The sequence below is a fragment of the Carlito syrichta genome, unplaced genomic scaffold, assembly GCF_000164805.1.
Source record: "Carlito syrichta isolate Samal-C Ts95f unplaced genomic scaffold, Tarsius_syrichta-2.0.1 Scaffold297543, whole genome shotgun sequence".
In the NCBI taxonomy this organism is placed as follows: Eukaryota; Metazoa; Chordata; class Mammalia; order Primates; family Tarsiidae; genus Carlito; species Carlito syrichta.
The window spans coordinates 10,572-23,934 of NW_007241639.1; the positions used below are offsets into that span (position 1 = coordinate 10,572).

Here is a 13,363-nt window from a genome sequence, read left to right on the forward strand (position 1 = left end):
CAGATGATTCTGAGTGATTCTGCACTTCTGGTAAATATTATACCACAAATCTGCCAGTTTTCCCTTTCTTCTGCTTTTCTTCCACTCAACATTTACTTCTTAAACCAAAGTAGTTCTCCATAGAATAATGGTCCTTATGAAGATACATTTTAAAAGTTTTGCATGAGAGCCCTAAGACTGTAGTTCATCCTCTAAGACTGCAATGATACTATTGTTTTTCTTTAATCATGTTTCCCTGTGTGAAACTCCAAGAGATTAATAAGAAACACAGCAAGATGAGATGACTAAAGAGAAAAATGAAAACTTAGATACAGTCTTACAAATAAATCAGTGAAAAAATTTCAAAGCAAATAAGAGGCCAGAAGAAAATTACCAACCTTTGTCCTGCCTATCTAATAATTATTATATCACTCAGACCAGAAAGAGCAGCTGACAAATATAACAATAAAAGAAAACAACTTTAATTGCTGAAGCAAGTGGTAAAAATATGGACAATCAATAGGATTACAAGTTTATGATTATAAGCAAATATTGAACATGATACTACCAATAACTTATTGAGTATTACTCTAGATACCAAGTATTATGCTAACTGTTTGTAGTACTTGTGGGAGTGGACTTCTTCTTAGGAATTACACCCCAGATGGTTATTTTAAGACTCTCCAACGAATAATTTTTGTTCACACCAGAAATTAAGTTAAGAGTGGGCACATAGGTTGGGTGTGGTGGCTCACACCCATTATCCCAGCACTTTGGGAGGCCAAGGCAGGAAGATCATTTGAGGTCAGGAGTTCAAGACCAGCCTGGACAACATAGAGGAGACATTGATTCCAAAATAAATTTTTTAAAAATTTGGTATAGTGGCTTGTGTCTGTAATCCCAGCTACTTGGGAGGCTGAGGCAGGAGGATCGCTTGAGCCCAGGAGTTCGAGCTGCAGTGAGCTATGATAGAACCACTGCACTCAAGCCTGAGCAATGGAGCAAGACCCTGTCTCTACAATAAACAAAGAAACAAATAAATAAGTAAAAGTGTGGACATATGGTCTGATTCTCCGAGATGAGAATAAAGAGGATGTCTTACAGATGATGTCATAGCAATATTTATTATAAATGACTATTAACAGCGGCCTATAGAAAAGGTCAGTTTCTACTTCTGAGCATAATGTCTGAGTATTATGCCCACATCTGTGCAAACATCTGAATACAAGAAGGAAATCAACATAGGCATGGAGCGACCATACAGGGAATTAAACAAATCTGCACATTGTGCCTTCCCCACCTACGAAGTCCTTATAATGAGAGATAAGCCTCTTTCTTGTTTGTGTAAATTATAGCCAGAGTTTTCTTTTCTTGTTAGAAATAAATTTTCCTCATTGATCCAGTTAAAATATTTCACACATATTTCAAACCATGAAGGTAATCTAGTAATAGAAATTTTATAAATGATGAAGCCAAGTTTTGTGGGTGCTAACGTTGCCTGCTCAGATACAGTTTACCAACATCCACTCTCAGGAATTACTGAATTGGGTATAAATCATTACCTCTACATCTCACAATAAGGTTAATTCTGGGGTGCAATTCACATGGCCTTATGCGTGGGAACAGGCAGAATCCAGTCTCTACTATGAGTACAGTTCTACAGGGATCCTTTCCCTGACCTTTCAAACTTCTCCCAGTTCCCTTCTACCAATTACATTTTTGACAATGGTAGTATAACAAGAACCCTGCCCCATGTTCACCTTCTGTGGACCCTTGCCAAAGAAACAGCTTAGAGAAAAAAGATTTTTTTAAGCAGAAGGATCCCACTTTGTTACCCAGGCTGGAGTGTAGTGGCATGATTCTAGCTTGCTGCCATCTCAAACTCTTGCGCTCAATTGATCTTCCTGCCTCAGCCTCTCAAAGTGCTGGGATTACACACATGAGACACCATGACCAGTCCTATAACTCATTTTTTAAAAACATCTCAGAGTTATACAAAAGGCATGTTAGGTTTCAACCCCATGTCAAAACTCACTTTACCATTATGTTATCTAGTTATTTTTAAAGAACTTGGTAATAAAAAAAAGAGTAAGGCATTATGGCCAGGCACAGTGGCCCATGTCTGTAATCCTAGCACTTTGGGGGCCAAGGCAAGAGAATCACTTGTGCCCACAAGTTCAAGACCAGCCTAGGCAACCTTGTGATACCTTGTCTCTACAAAAAATACAAAAATTAACCAGGCATGGTAGCGTGTGCCTGTAGTCCTAGATACTCAGGAGGCTGAGGTGGGGGGATCTCTTGAGCCCAGGAAGTGAAGGCTGTGGAGAGTTGGGGTCATGCCACTGTACCCCAGTCTGGGCAACAGAATAAGACCTGTCTCAAAAAAAATTAAAACATTGTGGTTTACGCAGTATTCCTTTCATTTTGACTCATTCAGCTATCCCAGTCAAAATCAGATGACACATCCTACCTAACAATGAGTTTTCTCAAAGCTCCCTTCACGTTCCTGTTCCTCAGGCTGTAGATGTAGGGATTCATCATGGGAGTAACCATGGTGTATATCACTGAAGCTACTGCAGTCCTCCTTGAAGAGTCTGAAATGGCAGAACTAATGTATACCCCCAAACCTGTCCCATAGAACAAGGAAACAACTGAGAGGTGAGACCCACAGGTGGAAAAAGCTTTATACTTTCCCCTAGTTGATGGCATCTTCAAAACAGAGGAGGCTATTTGGGCATAAGAAAAAATGATTCCAGAGACAGGAATGGCACCAAATATGCAAGTAGCAAAATATATCATAAAGTTATTGATGAAGTTATCAGAACAGGCGAGCTTGATGACCTGAACAACTTCACAAAAGAAGAGAGTGATTTCCAGGTTTGTGCAGAAGGACAGCCGCAGTACCATCAGACTGTGGACCAGGGCATCAACAATGCAAATAAACAGGGAAAGTAAAACTAGTAGGCCACAGAGGTGGGGGTTCATGATGACTGTGTATTTCAATGGGTAGCAAATGGCCACATAGCGGTCACAAGCCATTACTGCAAGAAGAAAACTCTGCAAGCTTGCAAAAATCAGGACAAAGCACAGCTGAGTGAGGCAGCCTGTGTAAGTGATGCTCTGACTCTGAGCTTGAATATTCACCAGCATCTTGGGAATTGTGGTGCTGCTTAAACAGATGTCAGAAAAGGACAGGTTGGAGAGGAAGAAGTACATGGGGGTGTGGAGGTGGGAGTCAGAGCTGATGGCCAGAACAATGAGCACGTTTCCCAAGATGGTGACCAGGTACATGAACAGGAACAAGCTGAAGAGAATGGGCTGCAGTTCTGGGTCTGCTGTTACCTCCATCAGAAGAAATCCTGAAACAGCTGTTTGATTTCTGGATTCCATGTAGTTCATGCATCTGATGGAAGAGAGAGGGTGAAAACATAAGAAAATATATGTTTTCTAGACCAGCAAGAGATGCATCACCAGAGGCAGCCACAATTTTGAGAAGGAAGGGAGACTAGCTGAAAAGAATATATTTTCTTTATTCATTCCACTTTTGATGGGCAGCATGGTTGTTTCCATGCTTTTGCTATTGTTCATAATGCTGCAATAAACATGCATGTGCAGGTATCTTTTTCATAGAGTGATTTGAGTTCCTTCAGGTACATTTACATGATAGAATATCATGCAGCCATAAAGAAAAATAAAATTATGAACTTTGCAGCAATCTGGATAGAATTAGAGTCTATAATACTCAATGATTTATCAAAGAAACAAAGATCTGAGTACCACAAGTGCTTACACATAAGTGGGCCCTGAACATTTATCAGAATACTATAAGAAAGGGATTGGCAGTAGTGACACACTACTGGGGAGGAGAGGAGCACATGATATCAACAAGGGTACCCACACTTTACCTGTACGATGACCATATATGTACCTAACCCTGAACTGTACCCCACATTTTAAAAATAAAATTAAAAGAAAGAAAATAATACAAAGGGAGCACTTTCTGAATGCATTTTATACTATTACCTTAAAAACCCTTATAGCAGAACATCCACATTTTAAAATTCTGGAGATAGTTAATGAGTGGTCATTTTTTGAAAATTATACTGTTTATGATATTCTGATCAAATAAAATATTTTGTCATTTTAGTCTATTTATTTTTTATAGAGACAAGTCCTTGCCATTACTCCAGCCTGGGCAGCAGAATGAGAACATATCTCAAAAAATTACCTGGGATCAGGTAATCCTCTCACTTTGACCTCCCAAAGAACTGGAATTACAAGTGTTAGCCTCAAAACCCAACCTATTTTTTTCATTTTAAAGAGAGGTAGATAAACTAGGGAGGAAGCTGGAAGATTCTGTCTGGTTTTCTAGAGATCTCTAAGCCAGGGAGCAGAGATAATACAAATAAGTGCCAAGAACTAGGAATGAGAGGGTAAAGTGAAGTTTATCAAGGATCATGCTCCCCACCCACCACCACAGGATTGCTAGTAAACCTCAGAGAATGTATTAAAAGTCACCCTGCTTTAGAAGAAGCAGATTTCTGCTTAGTAAGGAAATGACTGTGGCCATAGAAGAGACTGAGTGCCACATCAGAAGATGAGTGGTATTGAGTACTGATGCAAAGCTACAAAAAAGATGTGATGATGACAGACAGAAAGACATGAGGTCCATAAGTCACTTGAGTCTAATCACCTGATGTTGTACTATCTTCACAGCTTGCTCTGAATGAACTTGTAGTAAAACACCTGTCTGCATTTTTAAACATTAACATAAAATCACCTGTAGGGACTTTAGTTTACCTGGCTGCATTACAGAGGAATGATGCTTGACATCTCTGGATGAATCAAAGAGAAGATCTGTCCTGTACACCTGGCCTCTCAGGTCACAGACGCAGACATCCTGATTGACAGTGCTGTGGAATCAGGCAGGGCAGAGGGACTGATAGAGCCATTGGAATTCTGAACTACATGGATCATATGTGGGAAGACACCCTATTTCTTTGCTAGGAAAGAACTGATGCAAGGGCTGGTCACAAGATCATGCAGGCCCTCTATTCCTGTAGGCTAACTGCCAAAGCTTCTCATTAGCCAAGGAATATTTTTATTGTCACTGTCATTTTCTTCCGAAATCTCCTTGAACTTTTGCATCAGTACTCAAACTCATATCTCAGCAGCAAGAAACAGAGATAGCACCAAGTTATGTCAAGAACCAGGGATGGGAAGATAAGGGGTGCTCTACCAAACATCCTGCTTTCCACAACCACAGGATTGCTAGTAATTGTTGGAATATTTTCTAACATTTTTACTCAGGAGATGGTCCTGCTCATGGTAGGAAGCCAGTACAAGATTAATGGGTAAAAGATTCTTGAGACTGTCTCTAGAAAAATTAAAAAACTTCACTGGGCATGGTGGTGCCCGTCTGTAGTCCCAGTTGCTTGGGAGGCTGAGGTAGAAGGATAGCCTGAGCCCAGGAGTTCGAGGCTGTGGTGAGCCGTGATCATGCCACTACACTTCAGCTTGGGCAATAGAGTTAGACCCCCATCTCAAAAAATAAAAATAAAAAAAGTTGCTTGAATATTGGTGCAAAAGTACAAGGTGACCTCTGAAGATGATAGGAGACCCAGCATAACTTAGGATGTACTCTCTTTACAGTTTTTCCCAGATGAAATTGCAGTAAAACACCTGCCTCATTTCCAAATATTTACTAAGGGATGTTTAAGTACCTGGTTGGCATCACAGTAGAGGATTACTTGGCATCTCTGAATATATTATACAAAAGAGCTGTACTTAAGAAGGGCAGGGATGCCTAGGCAACATAGTGAGACCCCATCTCTACAAAAAGTAAAAAATAAAAAACTTAGCTGGGCATGGTGGTGCCTGTCTGTAGTCCCAGATGCTTGGGAGGTTGAGGTGGGCGGATCACTTGAGCCCAGGAGATCAAGGCTGCAGTGAGCCGTGATCATGCCACTGCACTTCAGCCTGGGCAGCGGAGTGAGACTCTGATTTAACAAAGGAGGAGGGGCTGGAGAAACTGATTGAGGCCCCTGACTCCCCAGCAAAAATGATCATCTGTGGGAAGAGGCCCAGGTGTGCTATTTCTTTGCTAGGGAAGAACTAATAAGAGGAGTGGTCACAGGCTCCTGTAGGCTCCTCCCCAGAGGCTCAATTGCCAAATCTCCTCATTAGCCAAGGAATTTTATTGTCACTATGATCCCAGGGCACTTCAAATCCTTACAGACCAAGACTCTGGAAGGGAAAAATTCAGGATGCCTGTTTCTGTGACCTGGGAGGCCAGGTATACCCCATCGTCTGTGTCTACCTATCTCATTTCACATATCTTGCACACCTGGGCACACTATTATTCTCCAATTGTATTCCAGTCTTTTTAAGTGTAAACAAAGCCATCTTTATATAATCACTTATCTCATGAAGTCTGAAACCACTTTTTGGTGTGAAAGTATTGTTTATAAATGTGGGTTTAAATAACTTTTTAAAAAATATTGCCAGGCTTGGTGGTTCATTCCTGTAATCCCAGCTCCTCAAGAGGCTGAGGTGGGAGGATCACTTGAGTCCAGGAGTTCCAGACCAGCCTGGGCAACATAGCAAAACCTCATCTCTACAAAAAATAAAAATCAAAAAAGTAGCCAGGCATAGTGGCATGCACCTGTGGTTCCAGCTATTCAGGAGGCTAAGATGGGAGGATCACCTGAGCCCAGATGGTCAAGGCTGTGGTGAGCCATGATTGTGCCACCACACTCCAGCCTGGGCAAGAGAGTGTGACCACAACAGCAAAAAAATTTAAAAAGTATATGGGAGGATATGCATAGATTATATGCTAATACTATACCATTTTATATCAGGGAATGGAACATTCTTGAATTTTGGTATTTGTGGGAGAGGAGGGCTCCCAAAACCAATTCTTTATGGATATTAAGGAATAAGCTAATGCTAATAGCTTAAGTAGGTAAAAGCAGCAACTCAGGAGGTTGAGGAAGGAGGATCTGGATCACTTGAGTCCAGAGGGTGGGAATGGCAGTGAGGCAAGATTGCACCACTGAACTTCAGTCTGGGTGACAGAGCAAGACCTTGTCTCATAAATAAATAAATAAACTTAGGTCAGGCATGGTGGCTCAAGCCTGTCATCCCAGCACTTTGGGAGGCTGAGGTGAGGGAATTGCCTGAGTCCACAGGATCAAGAACAGCCTGGGCAACGTGGCAAGACCTCATCTCTACAATAAATCAAAAAATTAGCTGGGTGTGGTAGTGCAGGCCTGTAGTTTCAGCTACTTGGAAGGCTGAGGCGGTAAGATTACTGGAGCCCAGCAGGTTGTCAGTGGAGTGGCCGTGAGCATACCCCTACACTCCAGCCTGGGCGATGGAGTGAGACTTCAACCCTAAATAAGTAGATAAATAAAGAAAATTAAAGTAAGTGAAAACAGAATAAATGAAGGAAACAGAGGATAGACGGAGTAAAGGTATTGGCTCACATTTACTGAGTAATTAACAAGCAGTAGGTATAATACTACCTTTTGTAATTATGATAACACTTGCCTTTCCAAATCAGAAACTTAGTCTAAACCTCCAATGATAATCAACAACTTCCGGCAGGTCATCAGTTTTGGAAGGAGTGTGTGATAGACTGAATAATGACCCCAGATGTATCCATGTCCTATCCCCAGAACATTTGTCTATCATGTTTTATGGCAAAGGAGGTTTTGCAGATATGACTACTAAAGGTCTTGAGGTGGTAGATAATGGATTATCTGTACCTTATATAAAACCGTGGTGCCTTATATGAGGGAGGAAGGGGAAGGTTGTATGACAGAAGGGAAGTTAAAGTAACAAGAGAAGTAGAGATTGAGTCAGGTGTGGTGGCACAAGCCTGTCATTCAGCTTGGGAGGTTGAGGCAGGAGGATTGCTTGAGCCCAGTAGTTGGAGGCTGCAGTGAGCTATAATTATGTCACTGTACTCCAGTCTGGGTGACAAGCCAGACCCCAACCCTTTAGAAATAAAATAAAATGAAGCACAGGTTGGAGTGAGATGCTTTGGAGAAAGAAGAAGGAACAAGTCAAAGAATAAAGGTGGCCACTAGAAGCTGAAAAAAATCAAGTAAACTGATTCTCTTCTCAGAGCTTTCCAAAAAATCGACTGTGTCAATACTTTGACACTTGCCCAGTGAAGCAGATTCTAGACTTCTGACCTCTAGGACTGTAAAGGAATACAGAGAGAGAGAGAGAGAGAGAGAGAGAGAGAGCTTTCTTTTTCTGTATGAAGTCTCATTCTGTTACCTAGGCTGGAGTGCAGTGGCCTCATCTCAGCTTACTGTAGCCTCTACCTGCTGGGCTCAGGCAGTCCTCCCACCTTAGCCTCCCAAGTAGCTGGTACTACAGGTGTGCACCATCATATCCAGCTAACTTTTTTTGAGTTGGAGTCTCACTCCATCACCTAAGCTGCAGTGTAGTAGCACGCTCACAGCCACCACATCATTGACCTTCTGGCCTCCAGCGATCCTTCCGCCTCAGCCTTCCAAGTAGCCGAAACTACAGGTGCATGCTACCACACCCAGCTAATTTTTTATTTATTGTATAGATGAGGTCTCACCAAGTTCCTCAGGCTGGTCTTGAACCCACAGGCTCAGGCAATCCACTCTCCTTGGCCTCCCAAAGTGCTGGGAGCCACCAAGCCCAGCCCAGCTAAATTTTTTTTAATGTTTTGTAGAGATGAGATCTCACTCTGTTGTCCAGGCTGGTCACAAATTCCTCGGCTTAAGAAATCCTCCCATCTCAGCCTCCAAAATGCTGGGATTACAGACATGAGCCACCATGCCTGGCCAGAGTTGTTTGAAACCACTAAGTGTGTGGTAATGTTCAACAACAACAGAAAAATAAGTACCATGTTCATTTTAGGCTGATGAGGAAACATTGCTTTCTGGATGACACATTGGAAAATTATCTCCGCATTACAAAGAAGGCAAGGAAAGGCAGTTACTCTTCTATTTTTAAAAAGTCTTTTTATATTTTAGATTCAGTTGGTACATGTGCCAATGTGTTACTTGGGTATATTGGGCTTCTTTTGAGCCTACCTCCCAAATAGTGAGCATAGTACCCAACAGGTAGTTTTTCAACCCTTGTTCCCCTTCCTCTCCCCCATTTAGGAGTCCCTAGAGTCTGTTGTTCCCATCATTATGTCCGTGTGTACCCAATGTTCAGCTCCCACTTATATTGAGGACTCACAGTATTTGGTTTCCTGTCTCTGTGTTAATTCACTAAGACTAATGGCCTCCAGTTGAAATATTGCTGCATGGCTGCAGCCATCAACAATCATCAGTTGTGTGTGTGGTGGGAAGGAGCCTTAGGAAGAAGTCAGGGAATGGAGGAGTAAAATGCCCTGCAATTCTGTGCCTGGACTTACCCTATATCTAAACTCTTTATTAAGAAAGATGATGCAGCCATATATGGTGCCTCATGCCTGTAATCCCAGCAATTGGGAATCCAAGGCAGGAGGATCACTTGAGTCCAGGAGTTTGAGATCAGCCTCAATAATATAGCAAGACCTTGTCTCTACAATAAATCAGAAAATTAGCTGGGCATGGTGGTGTGTGTCTGTAATCCCAGCACTTTGTGAGACTGAGGTAGGAGGATTGCTTGTGCCCAGTAGGTCAAGACTGTAGTGTGCTGTGATCATGCCACTGCACTCCAATCTGGGTGACAGAGTGAGATCCTGACTAAAACATAAAATAAAATAAAATAAAAAAGAAAGATAATTGTTATCATCATTTGGCTTTATTTGAGTTGAGACTTTTGCCTTATTACTGCTGAAAGCATCCTCTCTGATATTGTTAAATAGTTGAAATCTACTGAAGTATATGAACTTATCTAATTGTGTCAACTTTAAAGATGAGAAAACTGATCTTAGAGAGTTTGAAATTAATTGTTAAAAGTCACAGAGCTATGGCACAGCAGAGTTAGAATTCAAATCTGGGGGAGGGGGTGAATGAAGAGAAATTGATTAATGGCTATAAATATTTGGTTTGACAGAAGATATAAGACCTAGTGTTAAATAGATCAGTAGAGTGACATTAGTTTACAGTCATCTGTTGTATGTTTCAAAGTAGCTAGAACAGAAGAACTGAAATGGTTCAAGCATAAAGAAAAGACAAATATTTAAGGTGATAAATATTCAAAGTATAGCAACTTGCCTTTACACCTTATATGAATATATTAAATCATCACACACACTCTGAAATTATGTACACCTATTATGCATCAGTTAAGAAAAGCAAAAATAACTCAAATCCAGGTAGTCTGGTTCCAAAATTATCACCCTGAGTCATCTGATCTCTGGTCTCATGTATTCGAAGACATTGGACAGGCTTTCTGGATCTCTCATGATTTCTTTCTTTCCAGCATCCTCCAGCAGTGTATGCCCAATGCAACTGAGACATCAATAGAAAAATGATCTATAGATGAGTTTCCTCAAAGCCCCCAACATATTCTTGTTCCTCAGACTGTAGATAAAATGTTTCATCATTGGAGTGACCATGTTGTACATCACTGATGCTATTGCAGTCTTCCTGAAGGAGTGAGTAGCTGCAGAATTAAGGTGTACCCCAAAACCAGTCCCATAGAAAAGGAAACAACAATTAAGTGCAACCCACAGATGGAGAAAGCTTTATACCTTCCACCAGCTGATGGGAGACAATTTGAGTATAAGAGGAAATTATCCTGGTAAGAGGAACCACACCCAACAGACTGGTCACTAAATACACCAGGATGTTATTGATGAGTGTCGGAGTACCGGCTCCGACCTAGGAGGGAGGGTTAGGACCCGCACCGGAGAATCTGGACAGCGAGAAGAGACCACTCAGAGGCAGTTCTTCTGGGAACAGTCTGATCAGGACTGAAGCCAAATTTTATTCGGACTCCTCCCAACTTATATACCGTTTTCTATACCCTCCAGCAGTGTAACAATCACTTGCTGGGGGCGTACAAATTCCATGCATATCGCGCTTTACAAACTATCACAAGACCATCACGAAATTTGCAAGTTCCAAGCAAACAATTCAAACTCCATGATGCCTGACGTGCTTCACAAAATTCACATCAAGGTCACAGGTGCACAATTTCAATACAGTTTGTTCAAAATGTCTTCCATAGTGCTCAATAAATCATTCATATTATACTCTTTGTTCTAAACCCTGATTAATACAAAAACTTTTTAAGTTAACTCTAGGTTCAATCCAAGTTCACTGACTCCTAATATTTTTTAACGATTAATATTATCAACTTAACACTATACTATAATCTATAAGTTTACTTAAATGACTTAACTGTTAGTTATACTATTAACCTATTATGATTTATTATGATTTATAATTCAGTTAAAACTTATTCTTAAACTACCAAACTTTACTATAATTCATATGAGTTTCATATGTCTAAACTTTAATTTTTATATAATCTGATGATTGAACTTTAATACTATGCTATATCCTATTAAGCTAATACCTCATCATTAATTCTTTTATAAATCGCATAGTAACTATTATATTTGAATAATGTAGCAAAAGGAAACAAAACAGCAAGCATAAATTTACTCAAATATACTATAAAATGTAAATGCAACTATGAGTGTATATGTACATATTTTATCCTAACAAGTCTACTCTAAAAATCAAATAGTAGCTGTCACACTCTTGAACAAGGAAATGCATGGCCGCCTTGATGGTGGCCATGGGCTGAAGCAAATAGAGTTTCGGTATTTAACGAAACAAAAGAAAACGTTCTGCCTGGCTAGAGGCAACGACAAAACTATTATGGTAATTTAGTTTCTAATCTTAGCCCTAGGGGAAACTGCTTTCAGGAACAAGAGCTGACTAACCAGTCTACCAGGAAATAGAAGTTTTAAAATATCTAGAAAGAAGTACAACTTAGAAGGGACAAGGTCATATAAAATAATTCTGCTGTGCAACTTTCCATCAGGTGTATAGGGATTTTCTTATAAGTTTTACTGCCATGTATGCACACTGGTCACTAATCACACCCCAATATTATAGGTATAACTGATATTCTATGTCAGAGACGATCTTCCAGATGGGCCTTTACAGGCCTCAGCCATGTAGTTATAGATGTTGGCTCCCAACAGATGAGGGTATCAGAACTGGCAAGCTTGAGGATATGAGCTTGTTCACAGAAAAAGTGAGGGATTTCCAGGTGTGTGCAGAAGGTCAGCTGTATTGCCATCAAAGTATGTAGCAGAACATCAAGAACACGAATGAACAAGGACAGAAGAACAAACAGCCTACAGAGTTTGGGGTTCATGATAACATTGTACCACAGTGGGTGACAGATGGCCACGAATCGGTCATAGGCCATCATGACCAAAATTTCATTTTCCAATCCAGCAAAAACCAGGACAAAGCAGACCTGGGTGAGGCAGCCTGTGTAACTGATGGGTTTACTCTGTGTCTGGATGTTCAGCAGCATCTTGGAGATGGTGGTAGAGGTGAAACAGATGTCAACCAAGGACAGGTTGGAGAGGAAGAAGTACATGGGGGTGTGGAGGTGGGAGTCAGAGACGATGGCCAGGATGATAAGCAGTTTTCCAAGTACCATTACCAGGTACATGAACAGGAACAGCCCAAAGAGGGTAGACTCTCCCTGGCTCTCCCAACAATCCCAAGAGAAGAAATTCTGCAGTCCCAGAGAGGTTTCCTGATTTCATGTTGTTGATAGGCCTGATAGAAAAGATAGGAGTGGTAATAAACAAAATTTAAGAGAAATCTCCTTAATCTTGTTTATATTGTGAAACCAAACCAGCTACGTATCTCTTCTCCTGCTTCATTTCTCCTCCTTCCTTTGCTTGTTTTTTGTTCCTGTCAACACTTCCCCCCCAAGGAGTCCACTCCCCATTCCATCTTTTCCATTTCTGCCTATTCTTTGTCAAGTAGAGGTAATTACGAACAGAGCAGAAAATAGAAAAAAGCCCAGTGCAGTGGTTCATGCCTGTAATCCCTGCACTTTGGAAGTGGGAGGATTGCTTGAGCCCAGGAGTTCGAGACCAGCCTGGACAACATAGTGAGACCTCATCTCTACAAAAAATAAATAAATAAATTAGCTGGGTGTGATGGAACACACCTGCAGCCCCAGCTGCTCAGGAGGCTGAGATGGAAAGATTATCTGAGCCCAGGAGATGGAGGCTGCAGGTGACCATGAGACAGTGAGACCCTGACTCAAACAACAACAACAATAACAACAACAAAACAGAAATAAAATAGGATCCTCTCCCTTGGCATGCCTTCAAGTAAATACAAATTCTACTGTGAAATTGTGAACGCTATGTTCTGGGATGCAGTTTGGGAAAATAAAGCATAGGGGTCAAATT

At 41.0% G+C, this 13,363-nt stretch overlaps 1 protein-coding gene and 1 pseudogene across 1 annotated transcript; both read right to left on the reverse strand.

The window, feature by feature from the left end:
• Positions 1–2,445: 2,445 nt before the first annotated feature.
• LOC103256899 (olfactory receptor 7G1-like) lies at positions 2,446–3,384 on the reverse strand. The gene has a single exon (XM_008054671.2). It carries the CDS (start codon positions 3,376–3,378, stop codon positions 2,446–2,448), a length of 933 nt encoding a protein of 310 aa, XP_008052862.1. The 5' UTR covers positions 3,379–3,384.
• A 7,039-nt stretch (positions 3,385–10,423) lies between these two features.
• On the reverse strand, positions 10,424–12,703 carry LOC103256900 (annotated as a pseudogene).
• Positions 12,704–13,363: the final 660 nt, after the last annotated feature.

Bases quoted from the DNA above. Each gene is read 5' to 3' on its own strand.
- LOC103256899 (XM_008054671.2), bottom strand. From the start codon at position 3,378: ATGAACTACATGGAATCCAGAAATCAAACAGCTGTTTCAGGATTTCTT.